Genomic DNA, 27994 nt, shown 5'->3' with positions numbered 1-27994 from the left:
ACAGGGGAAAAAAAAAAAAAAAAACACCATTGAAAAACACAGGCTGCTTCCCAAACTCCTGAATACATCGAATTCTCAAGGTCATCTGAGTAAAGCTTGGTTCTTGATTCTCTGAGAGTGTCGCTTTTGACAAGAAATACACAGTGATATGATGAATAAGAGGTTGGGTAAAAAGGCTATAGTAAAAGTGTGGTATCACTAATAAGTAAAGAGAGTTCTGTTTCAAGATCACAAATACAAAACAAGGCTGGGTTGCTCAAGTGATCTTAGCAGCAGTAAGTTTCCACTGCGGTAACCGTTTTCCAAATTCAACGCCAATTCTTAACGCAAAGCAAAAGCTGCCAAGATCATTTGTGAAACCCACCCCGGATAGTCATCTGTAAGTACACATCACAACACATAAACAGTAAAAGAGTTCCTTTTGTTCACATGTACACAACAATTATAAATGTCAAAAAGAAGGAAAATGCCATTTTTTGCTTACAGCCTTGTAGAACACACACTGTCCAAGGTGGTCAAGGTGAAACAAATGACGATGGTGAAACACAACTCACTATACAACTGAAAGCACAGTGTCCTGAGAATCAGCATCCTGAGTCCCTTTTTGCACAGGATATGTAGAACTTGCACTGTGCTCTCACAGCAAGCAAGGTAATACAAAACATGATAAATACAGTATTCACTGAATCAACCATCAAAAAAACATTTTATACGCTGTTATATATAGCCACATGCAAAATGACTGCCCTGCCCATCCCTGACATGGAGGGGAGAGGGAAAAAAGTCACCATCTTAAGAAGATAGGGAGAAGAGAAGCGTGTCTTCTGAACATCAATAAAGAATTTAAAATACAGACTAGATGACAACCTGAAAATAGTGGTCAAGCATAATATTATTATCAAGTAAATTACTTCTGCTTGGAAAGCTACAGGTTGGTCCTGACTAATGTTTCTTTTGTGACTGAAGGCAGGTGTATACAATGTTCATCAAATGTATGACCGCTACTTGGCAATCTACATGAAAGAAAATGTCCAGATTGCTGTTTCAGTTGTGACGGAACATTATGTATCCTCTTCTCTGTGACTGAGTAAGTTGGATGGAAACACATATATGTACAACAAATGCCAGCATCTGCAGTAAGATGGCATCAGCAGCAGGAAGAGACATGAAGCAGTACTGGCCTGGAACATGGCAGACAAAGCCTGAGATGACGGGTGAACAAGAGTCATTGCAGTTTGGTGATGGAGCATTGGCTTCAGCTTGAAGCCAGAAAGAAGACACCTGGAACACACCCCTGGCCACAAGACAAGGACCACATGCTGCATACTGTGTCACCACTTCAACAAAAACCTACAATCACCTTCTCTTGGGACTCAATAATGGACAAATCTCACCTTTGTGGCTATAGGGGTAAAGAACAACAATTTACTATCCACAAAGAGTAAGGGGAGGTCCAAGACCCAAGCCCTGAACAACCTAACCTTAAGAGCCTTTTGACTAAAGGTCATTAAACTCCAATTGATTGATCCACAGAGAATAGTCCCCTTGACAGAAATAAAGTGACATAGTAAAAAAAAAAATTAACTCATGCAAATGGAGAGGAAATTGCTGCTTTCCAGTCTCAAGTTAACAACTTTTTTGTTTCTTGTTGGCTGGTTGCCAGAGAGAACGCATGAGGGGATGTGGGGGAAAGTGGAGTGGGCTGACCCTGAATGCTGCGCTGTACGACAGGGTTCCAATGGACCACACCATGTACCATACTTTCTCCAGACCTTTTCCAGACCAGACAGAACATTTTCAACACCAAACACAAAGCCAAACTCAATCAAAATTGTTCTCCTACAGCTGATGAAACAGATCAGCAGATATCCTGGTATGTTCAGTTTTCATCACTTTTTGTTTGTTCATTTTTGGGTTTTTCTTAAATACATTCAGCTCTGTGTATAATGGTACTGGTTCTAGAGATTTACAAAAATTCCAAGATTTACAAACCCTAAAGGGCAAACATTTTTCCAAGCCTTCTCCATCCCTGGAAGATGTTCTCTCATTTTTTTTTTCAAGACTTTTTCAGACTTCTATGACTGTTCAAACCCTGTGTACACTGCAGAGTGATATGGCTGTCGGGGACACAGAAAGAAACACGGCATTGTCATGCGGGCGCTTCATCAAGGGAAGGCAACCTTCAGACTGCAAAGGCAGCCTGCAAGACATGAAAGACTTCACAGATCACATAGGATGTCCGCAATCTTAAGGAAAAAAACTTAAACATGAACATGATGTGTGGCAGCAAAGTCAGCAATGCTGCATGTGCAGCTGTGTGAACATGTGCGTCAGGTTTTGTAATCCCCAGATGTAGTCCGCATCTGGCCCCTCATGCACAATGTCATCATGGAAACCGCTGTGCGTGGTGTGGGCAAAGTCAATCATGCGCACATCCACCAGTGACAATGATGATGGCTGGGGGTGCTGCTGACTGCTGTGGCTCGTGCTGTCTCTGTCAAGATCATGGCCTGCGCCGCTATCCACTGACGTACCTGCTGTTGTCTCTGCGCATGCTTCTGAAAGCTGTCTGCTGGTGTGTACCAACTGGAGCGCTTGTACACTGGAACCACCACCGTTCTCTTTGTCAGTCTCCACAGACGCTTTCACACCCTGTTCCTTGGTTTCCCCTGCATCACTTTTCCCATGTACATCCACACGGCTTGTGACGTGCATGTCCTCCCTGACCTTCTCACTGGACCTGGACACCAGTGCTGCCATTGCATCATCACTCTTTATCCTGGAGTCAGGAACACCAGTGCCCAAGTTCGGATCCCTGTCAGGCTGCAGTCCATCATACATAATGAGCAGGGAGCTGGCATAGAATCGGAAGGAGGGCAGCTGGTTCAGACAGTCAATAAGGGCATGCAGTCGCGACAGGATGGGCTCCAGCAACTCACTCCTCACCCTCCGCCCATTGTGCAGGAAGTCCCTAAGGACATCGTAGAATGTGTCATCCGTCAGCGTGCGGCCATGGTACTTGTCCAGGCTCTTGTAAGTGCCCGTCGTCTCCTGGTAGACCTGCACATTAGTGGTTATGTCATGTGAGCATGAAACATTTACTGCAGTTCATACAGTGCCTAATCTCTAAGAAAGGCTATAGCTTTACAAAAATGTGTCCACACACACACACACACACACACACACACACACACACACACACAGACAAGTACATAATGAGAACAATGGGGTGTACAGTGGTTTTTACATTAGTTTAAAGAAGTGTATTTTCAGGGACAACTAGAATGAAGTGGAAGAAGAAGAGTGCCTGATCTGCAGAGGAATTGGTTCCATACAGTTGGGCCATGAAAATAAAAAGAATGCTAACCGAAGGACTTTGTTCTGACAGAGGTGGTACAAAGCAGATGAGCAACAGAACGGAGCTGACAGGATGAAATGAAATGAAATTATGGTGCTTAGAGCCTCGCCGACCACTAAGGCCATCTCAAGGCTATCGCCGCGTCAATAACTACTACAAGGATAAAAAACAACCACCAATTTAAACGAGTCACCACTTCAAACTTTCCACTCCAAAGTTAAAAGAAAACTTCCATAGTTTAAAACCTTCAAATCTGGTTAAAAAGGTTCACTTCTTTTAAGAAGTCCATCAGCGCCCACGGAGGGACATCACGAAACAAAGTCTTCAAAGAAACCGCCGTGTAATGTCTGCGTCTAACGTCATGCAGATCCCAACAGTCAAGGAGCACGTGTTTCACGGTGAGAGGCTCGTCACAGGGAATGCATCGAGGGGCCTCCTCCCCCTTCAACAGGTAAGAATGAGTAAAAAAAAGTGTGCCCCGTACGCAGTCTGCACAGCACAGACTCCTCCTTTCTGTTCTTCACCCCCGAAGGGAGGGTCTCTTTTAGGTCCGGACGGATCTGGAAGAGCTTGTTGTCCGTCTGGGTGTTCCATTCCTCTTGCCAAAGATCCTTAACGTAAGTGTTGACCTTCCGCTTCATGTCTGTATAGGGTACCAAGGATCTGGACAATTCTTTCTTTACAGCGTTCCTGGCCAGCAGGTCCGCCCTTTCGTTACCACGAATGCCAACATGTCCGGGAACCCAGGCCAACACAACCTCGTATCCTTTCTTCGTTGCGAGAGTAAAAGTTTCATAAAATTCCAGCAGTTTGGATGAGTGATATTCCTGCAGGCGATCGCCTCCAGGGCTGACAAGGAGTCAGAAAAGATCATGAATCTCTTCTGTTTCGAAGAGAGAACCATTTTTAACCCCAGAACCAGTGCGGTCAGTTCCGCAGTGTATACCGAGCTGTCAAATAGGATATGTTCCGTTGAGGGCCGGTCAGGAAAGGCGGGACAGAACGCAGATGCGGCGACTCCGTCCTCTGACTTGGAACCGTCAGTGAAGATGCTTTGAAAAGTGGGGAATTTGTTGCACAGTTCCGAAAAGTAGGTTCTGTAGGCCAGAGAACTGGTGGTGTCCTTACGGTACGAGGCCAGATCGAATCGGACCTCAGGTGTTGTAAAGGTCCACAGAGGGCTGTCAGGGAACTTAGAGAAATCGGAGATGCCACCGACATCCAGATCGGCCTTTTCTAAGTGCGGCTGAATGCGGAGTCCGAGAGGAGGTATGCAGTTTGGGTTGTCTGTAAATTTCTTATCGAAAGGGTTGTTGAATACAGCGTCGTAAGCAGGGTTTGTAGGTTCCGAGAACAATTTCAAATAATAGTTCAGGGTCAGCTTCAGTCTGCGGTTGGAAAGAGGCGGTTCCCCCGCCTCTGCGTACAGGCTGTGCACAGGGGTGGTGCGGAAAGCACCTAAGCTGAGACGGAGCCCTTGGTGGTGTACAGGGTCCAACAGTTTCAGATAGGACGGTCTGGCCGAGCCGTATACCACACTTCCATAATCCAGTTTGGACCGGACCAGGGCTCTGTAGAGGTGCAAGAGAGTTCTCTTATCAGCACCCCAGTTCGTGTGTGCCACAACTCGGATGATGTTAAGGGCTTTTTGGCAAGATACTTTCAGCTGTTTAATGTGGCTGAGGAAGTTCAGCTTCTGATCAAAGACGACCCCTAGAAATCTGGCTTCCTTGACCGCCGGGATGGTGGATGTTCCCAGACGGATTTCAGGGTCCGGATAGAACTGGCGAAAATTATGAAAATGGATGCATTCAGTTTTGGAGGACGAAAATGTGAAGCCATTCTCCTCTGCCCAACACTGGATTTTGTTGACGCAGAGCTGAAGCCGTCGCTGGATGCTGGCGTACGTGCTGCCGGTTGCATATAAGGCAAAATCATCCACGAACAGCGAGCTGTCCGATCCTTTCTGAACGGATTGAACGATGTCATTAATTTTGATGCTGAAAAGAGCCGGCGACAGGATGCTCCCTTGCGGGACACCCAGCTCCTGCTCGTGAATGTCGGACAGGGTGGTGCCGAGTCTCACCTGGAATTGTCTGTCTTGTAAAAAATTGTGGATGAACTGAGGCAGGTGTCCTCGGAAGCCAAGCTTGTGCAAGTCGGAAAGAATACCAAATTTCCACGTGGTATCATAAGCTTTCTCCAAGTCGAAAAATATGGCCACCACATGTTGTTTGTTGACAAATGCATTTCTTACAGTGGTTTCCAGACGGACCAGATGGTCAACGGTAGAGCGATGCTTGCGGAAACCGCACTGTTCTTTCGCCAGAAGGCCGTCGGTCTCTAGTTTCCACATCAGTCTACCGTTGACCATCTTCATCAGTTTGCAGATGCAGCTGGTCAGTGCAATTGGGCGGTAGTTGGAGGGGTTCGAGGGGTCTTTTCCCGGTTTCGGCAGCGGGATTATGAGGGCTTTCCGCCAGGAGGGTGGAAAGAAGCCTGTGACCCAGATGTGGTTATAAACTTTAAGCAGGGTGTCCAGACAGGTTTGGGGAAGGTGCTTTAGGAGTTTATAATGGACCTCGTCCATTCCTGGACAGGAATCCGTACAGGTCTGAAGGGCAGATTTTAGTTCATTCATAGTGAAAGGAAGGTTGTAGCTCTCTGTGTTGCCGGAAGAGAAGTTGCAGGGTGTTTTTTTCTTTCAGGTTTTTGGTTTTGAGAAACAGAGCAGATTTGTTGGCAGATCTAGAGTTCAGTTCAATTGTGGAGGCTAGCAAATTAGCAACTGCTTTCTTCTCTGTGACCAGAGCGTCTGAGAGTTTAAGATGGTGAAAAGGTCGGGCATACGTTTTTGCCCTTAATTCTTTTTAAAACCCTCCACACTTTCTTCTTGGGTGTGTTGGAGGTTGAAGGAAGAGCAAAAATCTCTCCATGACTTTCTCTGCCTCTTTTTAAAAACATACCTGGCTTTCGCCCTCAGCTGTTGAAGGTTCTACCGGCTATCGGTCTCCGAAAGATGCGTCATTGCGCTCTCTTCCGAGACTTACGGGCCTCCCGACATTCAGCGTCAAACCAGGGCGTTCTAGGCACCTGAGGCTTGGAGGTAGATGATGGGACTGCTGCTTTGGCGCAATCTAAAACGATCCGAGTCAGAGCGTCAGCAGGGTCCTTGCTTTTCAATACTGTTTCTTCCTGCAGGAGCTGACAGGATGGGATTTATGCATGGATGATATCTGTAAGATACATCAGAGCAGCGCTAGAAACAGATGAAAAGCAGACAGATGGCTGATTCTGTGTTGAAGAGGTAACCACTGAAGAGACTGTAAGAGAGGTGTGACATGTTCCCAGACCAACCTGGCGGCAAGGCTGGAGCTTTTCAAGAAGGTATTTAGGTGAAGCAACCAGGCAACTGTTAATATAGTCAAGCACAGACAAGATCAGAGAACAGACCAGTGTATAATTCATCACAGTCTAGTTATGTTGACTTCAAGTAGAACACTGAAGAGAAAATTGGACATGACGTACTAATTGTTGAGCATTACAGAAATTAATATTCATCTAACTGTGAACTTGACAACAAAAAGTAAATGTCAGCATCATTCTTAATTACTGGGGAGTCTGTTTGGTGAAGATTAGTTTCCACTTCTATCCACATCTCCCCTTCCCCATAACACACACACACAGACCTGCTTGCCACACAGACATAAGTCCAGGCTTTGAGAGGTGGTCATGCACACACACACACACACACACAACCAACACACACACACATACACAGCCACACACACACAATCATACACACTAACAGACACAGTCACATACATACACACCACACACACGCACTCCCACCTTCCCACTCTCCAACACACACACACACACACACACACACACACACCTGCATGCCACACAGCCGTAACCCCAGGCTGCGAGAGGTGGTCATGTTACACTTGCGGGACTGGCTGGCCATCTTCTTGGGGCTGGCGTCATCCCCATACAGACGGGAGCCCACCTTCAGGTCAAGGATACAGGGGCAGGCAAAGCGCCCAACCACATTCTCCAGCACCAGAAAGGCTGACACAGGGTCAAGGTCAACACCGAACAGTACCCTTCTCTATCAGTTTACCACATGCTTCTCTGCGAGGGAACATACTAAAACAGCTGAACCAAGCAGTGATCTGCTGAATGCAGATAACAGTCTTCAAACTGTTAGAGTTGATACAATATTTTCTTTTTTCTTCAGCATTTTATTCACGGTTCAGCAATAGACTTGCATGTAAGAAAAAAAAAAGCCTGATTTTTTTTATACAAAACTAAAAAATTTATATACATGTAACAAAGCATGAGGCACACGTTTTTGTTTTATGCTAGGTTTTTCTTACCCCCTTTCTTCTTCTCTTACAGTGGGTCATTCTGTGAAAGTGTTACCCTGTTTTTTATTCAACCTATCTTTCTTCTGCCTTGTCACACATGGCGTATTGACAGAACATGCACCATATTTTACCACAAGCCTACAATAACACTCAAAACAGAACAGTATCTGTTACTGATGAGCTGTGCTTTAAAATCATGTTCTTCATAGCTGTGTTTATTTCCCTTGCACTAAATCATCAAAGGATGGTCACACATTCTACTGCCTTTCAAAATAATGCGATTCCTGTATCTGTCTCCATAAAAACACAATGTATGCGTGACTGAGACAAGTCAAAGTGGAAAACCTTATCAAGGCCCAGATGCGGAGAATTAAGGTGGAGGTGAGGGGAGGAGATATCAGACAAAGGATATCGACACAGACAAAAGCCACAGATTCCTGTTTCTTCACCTGGGATGGATTGGAACAAGAAGTCTTGCTTGAACAGCAAAAATCAAATCTCCTCCCCTTGTTCCCATGCATTAAAAAAAAAAAACAGTAACTGAGAAGAAATGACTGCAGACCAATCGGCTGGGTATTAGCAAGATATCACACTGAACATTGTCCTAGGAACTACACTTGACACCAGAGCAGAATGAACTGATGTCTACCAGAGCGTGTATGTCTGCGTGTTGATGTGTGTGCATTTTCACACTTGTATTTACTTAATATCTTGTCTTGTTATTTTATTCCATTTTTATGTTAATGTTTTACACAAACTTAAAACTGGCTCTCAAGGTCTGATCAACACTTTCATTTCATGCAAAGGTCAGGCATCTGCTGCAGTTGTGTTTTTTTTTAAACAGTAGATGTAGTGTACAATATATGGGTCAGTCTCTTAGAAACGGAAACTGACTGTCTAGTTATTTTTACCCTCCATCCAGCCATTCAGGTAAATACTACTGTATAATGCTTCACTGGTTTTTGATGGAAACTGATGAGTTGTGATTTTTGTTGCTGTTTTAATCCATTTTTTGTGATGGTAATGATCTTTTGTGGAATTTGATTACATGTGTTTTCTGGTTTAATATAACTTTCATTGTGAGGGGGAAAATAAGAAAAAAAGAAATCAGAAAAAAAAGTAAAAAAAAAAAAAAAAAAGACAAAAATGAAGGATACGCCAGCCTGAGGAAGATGGCTGAGACTTCCTCATCTTGTCCAGCAGGTGTGTGTGCAGACTGAGGCCCCAGGGGTTCAGTGGTTGGCTGGTCACCTCCTTCACCTCAGGGTTCAAGTCCTTGGGGGGTGGTGGCAAGGACTGGTCATCCCTGGTGATCAGAAACTTGTCACCAACCGCTTGTTCCCCCCTCACCACATACTCCTTGTCTTCCGTCAGTCGCACCACATGCCTGGGTCACATAGAAATGAAATGAAATGAAATTATGCTGCTTAGAGCCTCGCCGACCACTAAGGCCATCTCAAGGCTATCGCCGCGTCAATTACTACTACAAGGCTAAAAAAAAACAACCAATTAAAACGAGTCACCACTTCAAACTTTCCACTCCAAAGTTAAAAAAAAAAACTTCCATAGTTTAAAACCTTCAAATCTGGTTAAAAAGGTTCACTTCTTTTAAGAAGTCCATCAGCGCCCACGGAGGGACATCACGAAACAAAGTCTTCAAAGAAACCGCCGTGTAATGTCTGCGTCTAACGTCATGCAGATCCCAACAGTCAAGGAGCACGTGTTTCACGGTGAGAGGCTCGTCACAGGGAACGCATCGAGGGGCCTCCTCCCCCTTCAACAAGTAAGAATGAGTAAAAAAAGTGTGCCCCGTACGCAGTCTGCACAGCACAGATTCCTCCTTTCTGTTCTTCACCCCCGAAGGGAGGGTCTCCCCCAGGTCCGGACGGATCTGGAAGAGCTTGTTGTCCGTCTGGGTGTTCCACTTCTCTTGCCAAAGATCCTTAACGTAAGTATTGACCTTCCGCTTCATGTCTGTATAGGGTACCAAGGATCTGGACAATTCTTTCTTTACAGCGTTCCTGGCCAGCAGGTCCGCCCTTTCGTTACCACGAATGCCAACATGTCCGGGAACCCAGGCCAACACAACCTCGTATCCTTTCTTCGTTGCGAGAGTAAAAGTTTCATAAAATTCCAGCAGTTTGGGATGAGTGATATTCCTGCAGGCGATCGCCTCCAGGGCTGATAAGGAGTCGGAAAAGATCATGAATCTCTTCTGTTTGGAAGAGAAAACCATTTTTAACCCCAGGACCAGTGCGGTCAGTTCCGCGGTGTATACCGAGCTGTCAGACAGGATGTGTTCCGTTGAGGGCCGGTCAGGAAAGGCGGGACAGAACGCAGATGCGGCGACTCCGTCCTCTGACTTGGAACCGTCAGTGAAGATGCCTTGAAAGGTGGGGAATTTGTGGCACAGTTCCGAAAAGTAGGTTCTGTAGGCCAGAGAACTGGTGGTGTCCTTACGGTACGAGGCCAGATCGAATCGGACCTCAGGTGTTGTAAAGGTCCACGGGGGGCTGTCAGGGAACTTAGAGAAGTCTGAGATGCCACCGACATCCAGATCGGCATTTTCCAAGTGCGGCTGAATGCGGAGTCCGAGAGGAGGTATGCAGTTTGGGTTGTCTGTAAATTTCTTATCGAAAGGGTTGTTGAATACAGCATCGTAAGCAGGGTTTGTAGGTTCCGAAAACAATTTCAAATAATAGTTCAGGGTCAGCTTCAGTCTGCGGTTAGAAAGAGGTGGTTCCCCCGCCTCTGCGTACAGACTGTGCACAGGGGTGGTGCGGAAAGCACCTAAGCTGAGACGGAGCCCTTGGTGGTGTACAGGGTCCAACAGTTTCAGGTAGGACGGTCTGGCCGAGCCGTATACAACACTTCCATAATCCAGTTTGGACCGGACCAGGGCTCTGTAGAGGTGCAAGAGAGTCCTCTTATCAGCACCCCAGTTCGTGTGTGCCACAACTCGGATGATGTTCAGGGCTTTTAGGCAAGATATTTTCAGCTGTTTAATGTGGCTGAGAAAATTCAGCTTCTGATCGAAGACGACCCCTAGAAATCTGGCTTCCTTGACCGCCGGGATGGTGGATGTTCCCAGACGGATTTCAGGGTCCTGATAGAATTGGCGAAAATTATGAAAGTGGATGCATTCAGTTTTGGAGGACGAAAATGTGAAGCCATTCTCCTCTGCCCAACACTGGATTTTGTTGACGCAGAGCTGAAGCCGTCGCTGGATGCTGGCGTACATGCTGCCGGTTGCATATAAGGCAAAATCATCCACGAACAGCGAGCTGTCCGATCCTTTCTGAACGGATTGAACGATGTCATTAATTTTGATGCTGAACAGAGCCGGCGACAGGATGCTCCCCTGCGGGACACCCAGCTCCTGCTCGTGAATGTCGGACAGGGTGGTGCCGACTCTCACCTGGAATTGTCTGTCTTGTAAAAAATTGTGGATAAACTGAGGCAGGTGTCCTCGGAAGCCGAGCTTGTGCAAGTCAGAAAGAATACCAAATTTCCACGTGGTATCGTAAGCTTTCTCCAGGTCAAAAAATATGGCCACCACATGTTGTTTGTTGACGAAAGCATTTCTTATCATGGTTTCCAGACGAACCAGATGGTCAACGGTAGAGCGATGCTTGCGGAAACCGCATTGTTCCTTCGCCAGAAGGCCGTCGGTCTCTAGTTTCCACATCAGTCTACCGTTGACCATCTTCTCCATCAGTTTGCAGACGCAGCTGGTCAGTGCAATTGGGCGGTAGTTGGAGGGGTTCGAGGGGTCTTTTCCCGGTTTCGGCAGCGGGATTATGAGGGCTTTCCGCCAGGAGGGTGGAAAGAAACCTGTGACCCAGATGTGGTTATAAACTTTAAGCAGGGTGTCCAGACAGGTTTGGGGAAGGTGCTTTAGGAGTTTATAATGGACTTCGTCCATTCCTGGACAGGAATCCGTACAGGTCTGAAGGGCAGATTTAAGTTCGTTCATTGTGAAAGGAAGGTTGTAATTCTCTGTGTTCTCGGAAAAGAAGTTACATGGTGTTTTTTCTGACAGGTTTTTGGTTTTAAGAAAGCGAGCAGATTTGTTAGCAGATCTCGAGTTCTGTTCTATTGTGGAGGCAAACAAATTGGCAACTGCTTTCTTCTCTGTGACCAGAGCGTCTGAAAGTTTAAGATGGTGGAAGGTCGGGCATGCGTTTTTGCCCTTAATTCTTTTTAAAACCCTCCACACTTTCTTCTTGGGTGTGTTGGAGGTTAAGGAAGAGCAGAAATCTCTCCAAGACTTCCTCTGGCTCTTTTTAAAAACATACCTGGCTTTCGCCCTCAGCTGTTGATGGGTTCGAACGCTATCGGACTCCGGTCTCCGAAAGACGCGTCGCTGCGCTCTCTTCCGAGACTTGCGGGCCTCCCGACATTCCGCGTTGAACCAGGGCGTTCTAGGGACCTGAGGCTTGGAGGTAGACGATGGGACTGCTGCTTTGGCGCAATCTAAAACGATCCGAGTCAGAGCGTCAGCAGGGTCCTTGCTTTTCAATACTGTTTCTTCCTGCAGCTCCGCTCTTATCTTGGTGGTAAAAAAACTCCAGTCTGCTTTGTCGTAGTACAGGCGGTCAGGCAGAGAGTCACCTTCTCCATCTGTGGGGCGGAGGACGACAGGAAAGTGGTCACTCCCGTGCAGATCGTCGTGCACTTTCCACTCGTAGTCCAGGACCAACGATGGATCGCAGACCGACAGATCTAAACACGAGAGCTTTCCAGAGGACAGATGCAGGTAAGTGGGAGACTTGTCGTTAAGACAGCACAAGTCCATGTCAGAGAGAAGGTTTTCTAAGAGAAGACCTCGGGCTGATGTCATCTCACTTCCCCAGAGCGGGGAGTGTCCGTTGAAGTCGCCCAACAGTAAAAACGGACGTGGGAGCTGGTCGACCAGGTTCATGAGGTCCTGCCTCAGAACACGGACGGAAGGGGGAAGGTAGAGAGAGCAGACAGTGATGGTTTTCTCGAGCGTGACTCTGACTGCCACCGCCTGTAAAGGGGTGCTTAAAAGAACTGTACTGTATAAAAGGGACTTTCGAATAAAAAGAGCGACACCTCCCGTCAACCCCTCTTGCTTCGGTTGAGCAGGTTTAAAAACGGAGTTAAAACCAGAGAGAGATAAAACCTTGCCATCTCTTTGCAGAGTCTCCTGCAGTGCCAGCACTGAAGGTTTCAAAGCACGACAAAGCAGCTGGAGTTCCTGGAAGTTGGCATAGAATCCCCGGATATTCCAGTGGATCACTGCCATTAAAAAGGTTTTTAAAAAAAAAAAAATAAAGCAGCAGCCTATTCCATCGCTACCCCCTGCTCCTCCACTTGCGGTGGCTCAAGGTCCGCCAGGATGGAGTATTTGTTTTTGGACATAAATTTTTCGGATTCCGACCGGGTCGGAATTGTCACGCTCTATAGCAGACTAGAAACCCCCACCCAGCCCAGCACTAACACCCAGACAACACAAACACAGACTACAACAATCCGGGGTTCACATACATTTGTTTAATCACACACCTAGCTTGCCCACAAACAATAACCACAACCCCAGCTGCAACAACACTTAAATAACAATGGATAAATATAACACACACACACACAAAAAAACCCACACAAAAAAACAACAACAGAGCTTTAAGATAAGGAAACAAGCACAACGTTAATGCTGTCGTGACGACGACGACGAACAGTAAGTGACGACGACGAAGAACAGCGACGACGAACACGAAGAACGGCGACGACGAACACGAAGAACGGCGACGAACACGAAGAACGGCGACGACGAACACGAAGAACGGCGACGAACACGAAGAACAGCGACGACGAACACGAAGAACAGTGACGACAAAGACGAACAGTAAGTTACGACGACGTAGAACAGTGACGACGACGCGAAGAACAGCGACGACGAACACGAACAGTGACGCCGAAGACGAAGAGCAGTGACGACGAAGACGAAGAGCAGAACACCCAGACAGCTGAGCGCCAGGCCAGAGAACGCTGGCGACGGAAGCCAGCGGCAGGCGGCAGCAGCCAACGGAGGCCTGGACCAAGGAAGTCAAAGGCAGGCAGAGGGGTTCCCGGGGAGACAGTGGAGGGTCAGTGGAAGAGTAGGGAAGTCCGTGGATAAACACGAAAGTGGGAACACTGAAACCACTTCCAGAGAGGTACCACTACCCCAAAGCTGGAAGTTCACACAGAGCACACAGAGACCACGACCACTCGGAGGAAACTGATCCCCACTACAAGCGTCGAAATGGGCAAACAGCCCTGAAGAGAGCCAAAGACTGGCACGGCTGCCTCCTCTGACAGTCGCGGGCGAAAAGCCCAGAATCTTGTCATTTGTTGACAAGGAAGAGGCTGATCTCAGTTCAGTGACAGCCTGAACTGAGACCGAGACAGACTGAGTATCTCGTGCAAACCGCACAACCCACACTGCTCTCTAGCTAGATGGGGTGGGTGAACGAGGGGGTTGAGCACTCATATCTGATTTTGTCATGAGATGTGACAGGAATAACCACCACCTCGGCCCCTCCCGATCCCGCCGTGGCCGCAGCCCTCCCCTCCTTGAGTTTTGGAGGTAAGGGGAGCTTCCGGCCACTTCCGCCAGCCCGAGGGCCAGGCAGACGAGAGGCGGGGCGAGGGGGGCCGGGGGGTGGGGTGGGGCGGGAGGCGGACAACGTGCCTCCGCCCGAGGCTTTTCTCTCCCGCCCAGCAGCCCCTGAGGACTGCCGCGCAGGATGGGAAGGGGTGGACACAGCGCCTCCACCCAAGGCCAACTGTTCCGACGAGGCGGTTAAGTCGTCCGTCTGCGTTCCTGTGGACGTCGTCTGGACCGCGACGTCCACCGTCCTGGATCTGACGACAGAGGCATACGACGCCTTAGGCGACGCGGCCTCCACCTGTTTCCTTGCCTCAAAGAAGGAAATTTTCTGTTCTGTCTTGACTTTCTGGATTTGTTTTTTTCTTCCAGGCGGGGCAGTCCTTCGATGAGGACGGGTGGCCACCTCCGCAGTTCGCACACAGGGCTGCACTGACGCAATCGCCCTGGTGCGCCGCCTTCGAACAGGTGCCACACGCCTCTTCCTCCTTACATCGGTCTCTCACGTGTCCGAATTTCTGACACTTAAAGCATCTCAGAGGGGACGGTACGTACAGGCTGACATTAACTAGCAGGTATCCGACCCGAATGTCCTTGGGGACATCCGGGCAGCAGAAGGTGAGGAAGAAAGTGTTGGTCGGGACTCTGTCCGACCCCTTCCTCACCGTCACCCTGTACACATCGGTCACTCCCTGAGAGGACAGTTCGCTCTTGATCTCGGCCTCAGACACACCTTTCAACTCCGGGCATCTGATGACTCCCTTTGAGCAGTTGAGACCTTTGTGAGGGGAAATCTTCACTGCCCTATCCACGAAAGTGGTCGCCTTGAGAAGGAGCTGTGTCTGTCTTTTGGATTCTGTCTGTACTAAAAACGCTCCGCTCCTCAGCCTCTTGATGGATCTGAGCGATCCTGCCAGACACTGAAAGCCCTTCTGGACAGCGAAGGGGCTGAGAGCCGACAAGGGCTTGTCGTCATCAGCGCCCTCCATCACTAGCCACGATGGCCAAAAACCAGAGGTCTCAACGACCTCTGATTCAGAGTCTGAGTCGTCCGTTCCCTGTCGTCGTCTTTTTCCGAGTTTGGGGGGGTGTATTTGTTTAGGATTCATGTTGAAAGAAAAATGTGAATTCATCCCTCCCTTACCCACCCACCATGGGGTCCAACTTAGGGGCCAGGGTCAAGGGAACACCAGCTTGACCCCTTCCAGGTTTCGGGAGGGATATACAACCAGCAGCCCAGCTCCAACGTGCTCCCCCCCGATCATGCCCAGCTCCCGGGGACAGAGAGCCGAGCACTACGGGGGTTACCTTCGTCAGCCACTAAACTGCCAGTCTTGACCCAGCCCCACGAAGGGGTAGCCGATTGACACACACGGGCCAATGTGTGCCGCCTGTCTTAGGAGAGGTCCGAGCCAAAGGGATGTGTTGAGAGCAGCGTGCTCTCTCAATCCCCAGGATCTCATTCCCCTCCATCACAGGTCGCGCCGCACGGCAAACACGGCGGGCCTAAAGAAGGCCGCAGAGAAAAAAAGAATGTGGAAAAGAAGGCTTGATGGGGAGCTGAGGACAGAAAAGAGGCGGTAAAAAGAAGAACAAAGAATAGCGAAAGGGACAGTGGGTCACGTTTAGTTTGGGCCTCACTCACGACCTGTTCGGCATGGGAAGCCCTATCAGGGGCATCAGTACAAAACCACCACTTATTCAGCCCTAACAGCTACGATGGCTATGTAGGCTGTCAATTAAGACCTGGGACCAGAGCACCAAACCCCAAGAAGCACTGATGCCCCCGCCGACATAGCTCGCTCGATCACTGGCCACTAAGCCTCCCGACCACGACAAGGTAGTGACCCTCCCGGGAGTGGGTCAGGAGAACACCAGCCTGACCCCCTCCAGGTTGAAGCCATCCATCAATTCACTTACCTTGGGTCCACCATCACCGACAACCTCTCCCTTGACACTGAGATCAACAAGAGGATCGGGAAGGCAGCCACAACGCTAGCCCGCCTAACACAAAGAGTGTGGACCAATCCCAAGCTGACCACGAAGACAAAGACGGCTGTATACAACGCCTGCATCCTCAGCACCTTGCTGTATGGCAGTGAGGCATGGACCACACATGCTCGTCAGGAGAAAAGGCTCAATACCTTCCACCTGAGAAGCCTACGGCACATACTCGGCATCTCCTGGCAAGGCAAGGTGACAAACACCGAAGTCCTGACTCGCACTGGCCTCCTGACCATGTATACCATGCTGAGACAGCGTCGGCTGCGCTGGCTGGGCCACGTTTGCCGCATGGAAGATGGTCGCATCCCAAAAGACATCCTTTATGGAGAGCTCGCCACGGGGTAGAGAAGTATCGGCCGCCCACAGCTGAGATACAAAAACATTTGCAAATGTGACATTAAGGCGCTTGAGATCAACACTGAGTCCTGGGAGGGCCTTGCAGATGACCGCAACAGATGGAGAAGCACTCTCAAGAATCAGCTACGGATTGGTAAGGACAAACTGTCAGCTGCTGCAGCAGAAAAGCGAGCTCACAGAAAAGTGACGGCAGCCAACAGACCATCATCACCTTACGCATATGACTGCTTTGACGGCGACTGTCTCTCTCGCATCGGTCTCTACAGTCACAAGCGATGCTGCTTGGTCCAAGCAGACAGTCCATTTAGACATTAGGTCGGATATACTCTATCCATGGTCAGCCATGACCAAAGGAGGCCTACTAATATATATATATATATATATATATATATATATATATATATTTTTTTTTTAAGTTCTTTGCCAACTTGTATAGAGCCTGTTGCTTGGTAGTGTGTTGGGTGAAGGAGGCATTGTGGCAGGTTAGGCACTAGATTTCTGGTCCAATGATCACCAGTGATCATGGTTAAACTAAAGGCACTGTATTGGCATGGTACTGCCCTTGGGAAATGTGCTTTACTTCCTTACTCTCATTTTCTTCACTCCGTCCAGGACTGAATGGCCAGATCTCCACCCGACTCTGATCGAGCAAGGTTAAAGCAGTGGAAAGAGAGAGGATTGGCCCCTCCTTCCTATGTGCAGACCCAGACACAGTAGATAAGAATTCACTGCCCCAATGGACATAACAGGTTATGGGATCTTCAACCTTTTTAACCTATAACAGAGAAAACAACAACCCAAGAGTGGTATTTCTGTCACACTTTCCCTTTGTTTTTTCACAAAGCAGATGTGGTGGTGCAGAGCATATATGGATCAGTCTGATTACATCAAAAGCTATGACGCCTCCTTGAAACTGAAACTGAAAAGCTGAAACTGCGACACTTACCCTGAAGAGGGGTGGGAGGATGGGCCATCCACAGCCGACGACATGTGGCCACTAGACATGGGCATGGAGGTGCCAGTGGTGTGATGCTCCTCCCTCCTCCCCCCCTCCACCTCCTCCCTGCCCTCACCTTCCCTCTTGGGCCCCTCCTCCACTCGCACACCCTGCTTCCTGCCCTGACCCCCTGCATCACAGTCACAATCATGCTCATTTCAACAGACAGAAGAAACATGACAGGGAAAGCTTTTAGTTCTTCAGCTGTAAAAACCTGGAATTCACTGTCTTTTTAAACAGTCCATCACTCTCTGTCCATCACAACCTTTAAAACATATCTAAAGACACTATTTTTTCAAGCAGACTTTACGTTATTATGGAACTTTTCCCCCCAGTCTGTACTCTATGGATCCACATTCATTTCTTTTACGTGTTTTTCTGTGTGCATGCCAATATGAGTGGAGTGTATGTGTTCTTGTGTCTGACTTACATGTTACTGAAATGTACTCTGTGAGGTATGAAAGCACTATACAAACGTGCTGTTATTAGTTGTAGTGCCATCTTTATTATTTCTAATATGGATTTAAAGACAATAACAAAGGGTAAAACTAAAACTGTGAGTAAGAGTTACAATGTTAAGTGTACTTTGAAACATTTGCACATGAACTGTTCTTGTTGAGGTTGTACAGAGTGATATTTACACACATGACTGTCTGAGTGTCTGTATCAGTATTATCAAAATTGGTTTATTCCAACTTCACATCATTCAACAAAAGCTTCTGGTAAATGATTTTAACCAACACATTTGTCAATAAGATGATATTTATCTTCTAACGCATTACCTGTTTTTTGCATTATCTAACACATTTTGTTGTGCCTGAGTGCTCAAGGTATGATACATCTTCATTTATCCAATTTGAAATTATTCGTGCATTTACAGGCTCATCACTCGATCTCTCAGCTCACAGGTGACAAGTCCACTACATTGAAACAAGACAAAGGATGGACTAAAAATATCAAAAAGTGGAGTAAAAACATATTCAGCTGCATATACTAAAGGGAAAGTAATAAATAATGGTGGGCTTGGGTGTGGCACTTGTCCAGACCTTGACCCCTGTCTTGACCTTTACCTTGTTCTGACCTAGACCTTTACCTCCACCCTTCATCCCTGACCTAACCTTAATCCCCTGACCTTGATCCCCATTCTGACCTTGACCCCTGTCTTGCCATGCTGCTCTGCCAGGTAGGAGGGGTAGGAGGTCCTCTGTTGACACAACACCGTTCTCCTCAGCATTGCTGCTGTCATTGACGCCAGTTCTCCTGTTGTCTGGGGAACTGAGCCCTGGTTCTGAGGCCTGACCAGTCAGAGAACCACTGTCCACAAAGTGCCTCTGCTTCACAGACTTTGCGCTGGCAGTGAAGTCTTGCTGGTTCTTGCTGCTGCTGCTCCCTGCAGCATCTCCCTTCAGCAGCGGTAGTGGTGGTGCCCTGGGGCGTTTAACATGTTCCATCCTCCGGTCCTGGTCCCGGATGTCATCAGGGTGGACCGGGGCTCTCAGCGCCTCACTGTTGTCCACCCCAGCACACTGCCCATCATGGCCTGTGTCTGGGTAGTACCCCCACAGGTGGTGGGAGCCGTCGTCTCCCTCCTCCAGCCGCACATACAGCAACCCTGTCATGAAAGTTTCAGTTTCAGTTTCCCAAGATGGCATCACTGCATTCAGATATATCCATATATCTGCTACATCCATCACATCTGCTAGGCAGATGCCTGACCAGCAGCATAACCCAATGCACTTAGTCAGCAGGCCTCAAGTGTATGCATATGTATTTGCGTACCTATCAGAGCCTATTTCTTAAACATGATTTTGTCAGAGGACAACACTTATGTTGCCACAGGTTCTTTTTCAGAGCACCAAGTGTGCGCTACAAATGGGACCTTGGTTTATCGTCTCATTTGAATGACTACATGCTCAAGTTTGGTTTTCCAGTCAAACTTGGGTGAATAAGCAAGACTGGGATTCAAACCAAGACCCTCACACTAGTCACAGACACTGTATTGGCAGATAAGCATCTGAAACATTCTGCCACCTTCCTTAAAGAAGAATCAGTGTCAGAGATTCGTTCACTCACTCACTGTTGATTATGTTAGTGGAGAAGTGGCCTATTGGTAATGCGCTAAACTTTGGAAGCACAAGTGTTCGCAGGTTGAAGTCCCAAATACTGAAGAGACTTTTACTGCTCCAGTGGTGGCCTTAGTTAAAGCTAGTCTTTTGCATGAGATGATAAACCGACGTCCTTTTTGCAGTAGGCACTTGGAGCATCTAAAATAACTCACAGCAAGAAAAGGGCAGTGCCTGGCAAAATTCAGTTTAAAAAATGTACTTTTATAGAAAATCAAATACATTTAAAGGCACAAAAATTTTTTTTTTTAAATGTGGTACTGCACTAACACACTCCCCAAAGAAAGCAGTTTAAACTTCACACTAAGAAATCTGTTGTGACAAAAAGTAATACAATGCAATGCAATGCAATACAATACGGTTCAAATGCTGATGCTGCTATAAAACTGAAGGCATGAAGCAGTTTTCTCCTTCAACTGCCTCCAAAACAGTATGCATTCATTTTTGACTCACTTGTGTAAACAAAGTGAGTCTATGTTTTAACCCGGTGTTCGGTTGTCTGTGTGTGTGTGTGTGTGTGTGTGTGTGTGAGTGGTAAACTTTAACATTGCCATTTTCTCTGCAAATACTTTGTCAGCTGACACCAAATTTGGAATAAAAAAAAAGGAAAAATTCAGTTCTTTCCTGTCATGTTGTTTAAAACAATATTGCACCTCTGGGATGGGCACAAAAAATAAAAAAAAGAAGCCAAATTATATGCAAACTGAATTTACTGTTATATTTTTTTTTTTTTTTTTTTTTTTTTTTCTCTAAACTTGGCACTTTGATTTGATATTCTGACACAACAAGAGCAGTCCTTTTTATCATTTTTTGTTCAAACAGGAACTTCTTTTGCTAAGCATGGAAGTTATATTTATTTTGTATGTCTTTGGTGCAGATAGTTAAGAAGGGAAATTAATCTGTTATTAATGATACGGGGGTTAATTTGCTTTAAACTGATCTTTCTCTTCTTAAACATTACATTTTGAAATTATACTCAATACATAAAAAGCTTGTGTGTTTTACTCTCAGTGTACAGGGCTTTCACTATGTTCATTTGGCCAAGTGGTCTTTTTCGGAAAATACTAAAGTCAATACTACGAGTGGACTTTATAGATCTATTGGCTGAGCCCTGAAGGTCATAGGCAAAAATCAATTCATTGCGTACACATATTTATACATATTCAAAGCACGTGCTCGCAACCTCGAAGAGCGACATTTTGTTTCAAGTTGTTGACCTGCCCGTTCAATCCTATATTCAATCTACAATACACAATAACATGTGATGGAAAATTGGAGAAGGAGACCATTAAATATTTATCCAGAGAAAGATTTGTGAACGCCTCATCACTTACTGGATTATGCCCCAAACTGCCTAAAAATATCAACAAAATCAATCAGAATTCACAGTTTAAAATATTAAACCATGAGAGTTAATACCCTAGATGAAATGCAAAAATTTCCAGTCTTGACTTTTCTCAAAATTAAGTCCTTTTCACTTCATACGACGTTTAGAAGTACTCGTACTTGGCTCTACATGTTATCAGTTTAACAAAATACTCAATTTTCATATCAACTTTAAAACTATAAAATTAGATGGTAAAATGGGGCGTCATTTACCCCGAGACTGATGTCACTCATGCAGTAGAGAAGGGAAAGAAGAAGAACAACAACAACGGCAGAGACAGCAACCACTGATGAAGTCAGTCAGCCATCCACCCTCAGAACTGACCAGTCTGACAACTCCCCACTGGCTCAGTTTCTGCAGACTACCCCGGGCCTGCACTACGAAAACGAAAACGACACCAGGCTAGACAACACATATCACACTCCTTTGAAACACAGCCATCCAGAACAACAGATCCTGTCAACTTGATATCATCTTTATAATCAAGATCAGCACATGTGTGGGTTGAATCAATATTATTCATATCATACAATTTAATATAGCTCTGAATACTATGACATGTCTTGTGAATTTGAACTTTGATACTGAATTTCTTCAAACTCAGTTTCAACCATGCATCTTGTGTATGGAATGTAACTGAACTTTATTTCTTATATGAAGTTGAATCCTTTTTCACTTAAACAAAAGCAAATCTGAGTTTGAACAATCATTTGAAACAAATAGCCATGCACACTGTTGATATCTATATTTATTTTTAAAGCAAATTTGAGTTGAAATGAAATGAAATTATGGTGCTTAGAGCCTCGCCGACCACTAAGGCCATCTCAAGGCTATCGCCGCGTCAATTACTACTACAAGGCTAAAAAAAAAAAACACCCAATTAAAACGAGTCACCACTTCAAACTTTCCACTCCAAAGTTAAAAAAAAAAACTTCCATAGTTTAAAACCTTCAAATCTGGTTAAAAAGGTTCACTTCTTTTAAGAAGTCCATCAGCGCCCACGGAGGGACATCACGAAACAAAGTCTTCAAAGAAACCGCCGTGTAATGTCTGCGTCTAACGTCATGCAGATCCCAACAGTCAAGGAGCACGTGTTTCACGGTGAGAGGCTCGTCACAGGGAACGCATCGAGGGGCCTCCTCCCCCTTCAACAAGTAAGAATGAGTAAAAAAAAGTGTGCCCCGTACGCAGTCTGCACAGCACAGATTCCTCCTTTCTGTTCTTCACCCCCGAAGGGAGGGTCTCCCCCAGGTCCGGACGGATCTGGAAGAGCTTGTTGTCCGTCTGGGTGTTCCACTTCTCTTGCCAAAGATCCTTAACGTAAGTATTGACCTTCCGCTTCATGTCTGTATAGGGTACCAAGGATCTGGACAATTCTTTCTTTACAGCGTTCCTGGCCAGCAGGTCCGCCCTTTCGTTACCACGAATGCCAACATGTCCGGGAACCCAGGCCAACACAACCTCGTATCCTTTCTTCGTTGCGAGAGTAAAAGTTTCATAAAATTCCAGCAGTTTGGGATGAGTGATATTCCTGCAGGCGATCGCCTCCAGGGCTGATAAGGAGTCGGAAAAGATCATGAATCTCTTCTGTTTGGAAGAGAGAACCATTTTTAACCCCAGGACCAGTGCGGTCAGTTCCGCGGTGTATACCGAGCTGTCAGACAGGATGTGTTCCGTTGAGGGCCGGTCAGGAAAGGCGGGACAGAACGCAGATGCGGCGACTCCGTCCTCTGACTTGGAACCGTCAGTGAAGATGCCTTGAAAAGTGGGGAATTTGTGGCACAGTTCCGAAAAGTAGGTTCTGTAGGCCAGAGAACTGGTGGTGTCCTTACGGTACGAGGCCAGATCGAATCGGACCTCAGGTGTTGTAAAGGTCCACGGGGGGCTGTCAGGGAACTTAGAGAAATCTGAGATGCCACCGACATCCAGATCGGCATTTTCCAAGTGCGGCTGAATGCGGAGTCCGAGAGGAGGTATGCAGTTTGGGTTGTCTGTAAATTTCTTATCGAAAGGGTTGTTGAATACAGCGTCGTAAGCAGGGTTTGTAGGTTCCGAAAACAATTTCAAATAATAGTTCAGGGTCAGCTTCAGTCTGCGGTTGGAAAGAGGCGGTTCCCCCGCCTCTGCGTACAGGCTGTGCACAGGGGTGGTGCGGAAAGCACCTAAGCTGAGACGGAGCCCTTGGTGGTGTACAGGGTCCAACAGTTTCAGGTAGGACGGTCTGGCCGAGCCGTATACAACACTTCCATAATCCAGTTTGGACCGGACCAGGGCTCTGTAGAGGTGCAAGAGAGTCCTCTTATCAGCACCCCAGTTCGTGTGTGCCACAACTCGGATGATGTTCAGGGCTTTTAGGCAAGATATTTTCAGCTGTTTAATGTGGCTGAGAAAATTCAGCTTCTGATCGAAGACGACCCCTAGAAATCTGGCTTCCTTGACCGCCGGGATGGTGGATGTTCCCAGACGGATTTCAGGGTCCTGATAGAATTGGCGAAAATTATGAAAGTGGATGCATTCAGTTTTGGAGGACGAAAATGTGAAGCCATTCTCCTCTGCCCAACACTGGATTTTGTTGACGCAGAGCTGAAGCCGTCGCTGGATGCTGGCGTACGTGCTGCCGGTTGCATATAAGGCAAAATCATCCACGAACAGCGAGCTGTCCGATCCTTTCTGAACGGATTGAACGATGTCATTAATTTTGATGCTGAACAGAGCCGGCGACAGGATGCTCCCCTGCGGGACACCCAGCTCCTGCTCGTGAATGTCGGACAGGGTGGTGCCGACTCTCACCTGGAATTGTCTGTCTTGTAAAAAATTGTGGATAAACTGAGGCAGGTGTCCTCGGAAGCCGAGCTTGTGCAAGTCGGAAAGAATACCAAATTTCCACGTGGTATCGTAAGCTTTCTCCAGGTCAAAAAATATGGCCACCACATGTTGTTTGTTGACAAAAGCATTTCTTATCGTGGTTTCCAGACGAACCAGATGGTCAACGGTAGAGCGATGCTTGCGGAAACCGCACTGTTCCTTCGCCAGAAGGCCGTCGGTCTCTAGTTTCCACATCAGTCTACCGTTGACCATCTTCCATCAGTTTGCAGACGCAGCTGGTCAGTGCAATTGGGCGGTAGTTGGAGGGGTTCGAGGGGTCTTTTCCCGGTTTCGGCAGCGGGATTATGAGGGCTTTCCGCCAGGAGGGTGGAAAGAAGCCTGTGACCCAGATGTGGTTATAAACTTTAAGCAGGGTGTCCAGACAGGTTTGGGGAAGGTGCTTTAGGAGTTTATAATGGACTTCGTCCATTCCTGGACAGGAATCCGTACAGGTCTGAAGGGCAGATTTAAGTTCGTTCATTGTGAAAGGAAGGTTGTAATTCTCTGTGTTGTCGGAAAAGAAGTTACATGGTGTTTTTTCCGACAGGTTTTTGGTTTTAAGAAAGCGAGCAGATTTGTTAGCAGATCTCGAGTTCTGTTCTATTGTGGAGGCAAGCAAATTGGCAACTGCTTTCTTCTCTGTGACCAGAGCGTCTGAAAGTTTAAGATGGTGGAAGGTCGGGCATGCGTTTTTGCCCTTAATTCTTTTTAAAACCCTCCACACTTTCTTCTTGGGTGTGTTGGAGGTTAAGGAAGAGCAGAAATCTCTCCAAGACTTCCTCTGGCTCTTTTTAAAAACATACCTGGCTTTCGCCCTCAGCTGTTGATGGGTTCGAACGCTATCGGACTCCGGTCTCCGAAAGACGCGTCGCTGCGCTCTCTTCCGAGACTTGCGGGCCTCCCGACATTCCGCGTTGAACCAGGGCGTTCTAGGGACCTGAGGCTTGGAGGTAGACGATGGGACTGCTGCTTTGGCGCAATCTAAAACGATCCGAGTCAGAGCGTCAGCAGGGTCCTTGCTTTTCAATATTGTTTCTTCCTGCAGCTCCGCTCTTATCTTGGTGGTAAAAAAACTCCAGTCTGCTTTGTCGTAGTACAGGCGGTCAGGCAGAGAGTCACCTTCTCCATCTGTGGGGCGGAGGACGACAGGAAAGTGGTCACTCCCGTGCAGATCGTCGTGCACTTTCCACTCGTAGTCCAGGACCAACGATGGATCGCAGACCGACAGATCTAAACACGAGAGCTTTCCAGAGGACAGATGCAGGTAAGTGGGAGACTTGTCGTTAAGACAGCACAAGTCCATGTCAGAGAGAAGGTTTTCTAAGAGAAGACCTCGGGCTGATGTCATCTCACTTCCCCAGAGCGGGGAGTGTCCGTTGAAGTCGCCCAACAGTAAAAACGGACGTGGGAGCTGGTCGACCAGGTTCATGAGGTCCTGCCTCAGAACACAGGACGGAAGGGGGAAGGTAGAGAGAGCAGACAGTGATGGTTTTCTCGAGCGTGACTCTGACTGCCACCGCCTGTAAAGGGGTGCTTAAAAGAACTGTACTGTATAAAAGGGACTTTCGAATAAAAAGAGCGACACCTCCCGTCAACCCCTCTTGCTTCGGTTGAGCGGGTTTAAAAACGGAGTTAAAACCAGAGAGAGATAAAACCTTGCCATCTCTTTGCAGAGTCTCCTGCAGTGCCAGCACTGAAGGTTTCAAAGCACGACAAAGCAGCTGGAGTTCCTGGAAGTTGGCATAGAATCCCCGGATATTCCAGTGGATCACTGCCATTAAAAAGGTTTTTTAAAAAAAAAAAAAATAATAATAAAGCAGCCTATTCCATCGCTACCCCCTGCTCCTCCACTTGCGGTGGCTCAAGGTCCGCCAGGATGGAGTATTTGTTTTTGGACATGAATTTTTCGGATTCCGACCGGGTCAGAATAACCACCACCTCGGCCCCTCCCGATCCCGCCGTGGCCGCAACCCTCCCCTCCTCGAGTTTTGGAGGTAAGGGGGGCTTCCGGCCACTTCCGCCAGCCCGAGGGCCAGGCAGACGAGAGGCGGGGCGAGGGGGGCCGGGGGGTGGGGTGGGGCGGGAGGCGGACAACGTGCCTCCGCCCGAGGCTTTTCTCTCCCGCCCAGCAGCCCCTGAGGACTGCCGCGCAGGATGGGAAGGGGTGGACACAGCGCCTCCACCCAAGGCCAACGGTTCCGACGAGGCGGTTAAGTCGTCCGTCTGCGTTCCTGTGGACGTCGTCTGGACCGCGACGTCCACCGTCCTGGATCTGACGACAGAGGCATACGACGCCTTAGGCGACGCGGCCTCCACCTGTTTCCTTGCCTCAAAGAAGGAAATTTTCTGTTCTGTCTTGACTTTCTGGATTTGTTTTTCTTTCTTCCAGGCGGGGCAGTCCTTCAATGAGGACGGGTGGCCACCTCCGCAGTTCGCACACAGGGCTGCACTGACGCAATCGCCCTGGTGCGCCGCCTTCGAACAGGTGCCACACGCCTCTTCCTCCTTACATCGGTCTCTCACGTGTCCGAATTTCTGACACTTAAAGCATCTCAGAGGGGACGGTACGTACAGGCTGACATTAACTAGCAGGTATCCGACCCGAATGTCCTTGGGGACATCCGGGCAGCAGAAGGTGAGGAAGAAAGTGTTGGTCGGGACTCTGTCCGACCCCTTCCTCACCGTCACCCTGTACACATCGGTCACTCCCTGAGAGGACAGTTCGCTCTTGATCTCGGCCTCAGACACACCTTTCAACTCCGGGCATCTGATGACTCCCTTTGAGCAGTTGAGACCTTTGTGAGGGGAAATCTTCACTGCCCTATCCACGAAAGTGGTCGCCTTGAGAAGGAGCTGTGTCTGTCTTTTGGATTCTGTCTGTACTAAAAACGCTCCGCTCCTCAGCCTCTTGATGGATCTGAGCGATCCTGCCAGACACTGAAAGCCCTTCTGGACAGCGAAGGGGCTGAGAGCCGACAAGGGCTTGTCGTCATCAGCGCCCTCCATCACTAGCCACGATGGCCAAAAACCAGAGGTCTCAACGACCTCCGACTCAGAGTCTGAGTCGTCCGTTCCCTGTCGTCGTCTTTTTCCGAGTTTGGGGGGGTGTATTTGTTTAGGATTCATGTTGAAAGAAAAATGTGAATTCATCCCTCCCTTACCCACCCACCATGGGGTCCAACTTAGGGGCCAGGGTCAAGGGAACACCAGCTTGACCCCTTCCAGGTTTCGGGAGGGATATACAACCAGCAGCCCAGCTCCAACGTGCTCCCCCCCGATCATGCCCAGCTCCCGGGGACAGAGAGCCGAGCACTACGGGGGTTACCTTCGTCAGCCACTAAACTGCCAGTCTTGACCCAGCCCCACGAAGGGGTAGCCGATTGACACACACGGGCCAATGTGTGCCGCCTGTCTTAGGAGAGGTCCGAGCCAAAGGGATGTGTTGAGAGCAGCGTGCTCTCTCAATCCCCAGGATCTCATTCCCCTCCATCACAGGTCGCGCCGCACGGCAAACACGGCGGGCCTAAAGAAGGCCGCAGAGAAAAAAAGAATGTGGAAAAGAAGGCTTGATGGGGAGCTGAGGACAGAAAAGAGGCGGTAAAAAGAAGAACAAAGAATAGCGAAAGGGACAGTGGGTCACGTTTAGTTTGGGCCTCACTCACGACCTGTTCGGCATGGGAAGCCCTATCAGGGGCATCAGTACAAAACCACCACTTATTCAGCCCTAACAGCTACGATGGCTATGTAGGCTGTCAATTAAGACCTGGGACCAGAGCACCAAACCCCAAGAAGCACTGATGCCCCCGCCGACATAGCTCGCTCGATCACTGGCCACTAAGCCTCCCGACCACGACAAGGTAGTGACCCTCCCGGGAGTGGGTCAGGAGAACACCAGCCTGACCCCCTCCAGGTTT

At 47.9% G+C, this 27994-nt stretch overlaps 1 protein-coding gene across 1 annotated transcript; it reads right to left on the bottom strand.

The window, feature by feature from the left end:
- Window positions 1-24: 24 nt before the first annotated feature.
- LOC143280553 (inositol hexakisphosphate kinase 1-like) lies at window positions 25-17724 on the bottom strand. Its single transcript, XM_076585245.1, has 4 exons — window positions 17655-17724; window positions 8889-9118; window positions 7257-7432; window positions 25-3060 (listed from the first exon to the last, which is right to left on the bottom strand). Exons 1-4 carry the CDS (start codon window positions 17717-17719, stop codon window positions 2293-2295), a joined length of 1239 nt encoding a protein of 412 aa, XP_076441360.1. The 5' UTR covers window positions 17720-17724; the 3' UTR covers window positions 25-2292.
- Between the last annotated feature and the right edge of the window lie 10270 nt (window positions 17725-27994).

Source organism: Babylonia areolata, chromosome 3 (assembly GCF_041734735.1).
Source record: "Babylonia areolata isolate BAREFJ2019XMU chromosome 3, ASM4173473v1, whole genome shotgun sequence".
In the NCBI taxonomy this organism is placed as follows: Eukaryota; Metazoa; Mollusca; class Gastropoda; order Neogastropoda; family Buccinidae; genus Babylonia; species Babylonia areolata.
Note: the sequence above shows the minus strand (reverse complement) of the source record. Positions and strands in the feature narration are given on the sequence as shown.

Coding starts and splice junctions, on each gene's coding strand:
- LOC143280553 (XM_076585245.1), bottom strand. CDS start 17,719: ATGCCCATGTCTAGTGGCCACATGTCGTCGGCTGTGGATGGCCCATCC. Junction 7,433..8,888: donor GCCATCTTCCTCAGGCTGGC/GTATCCTTCATT, acceptor ACCCTGTGTCAG/CCTTTCTGGTGCTGGAGAAT. Junction 3,061..7,256: donor TACGGCTGTGTGGCATGCAG/GTGTGTGTGTGT, acceptor ACTAATGTGCAG/GTCTACCAGGAGACGACGGG.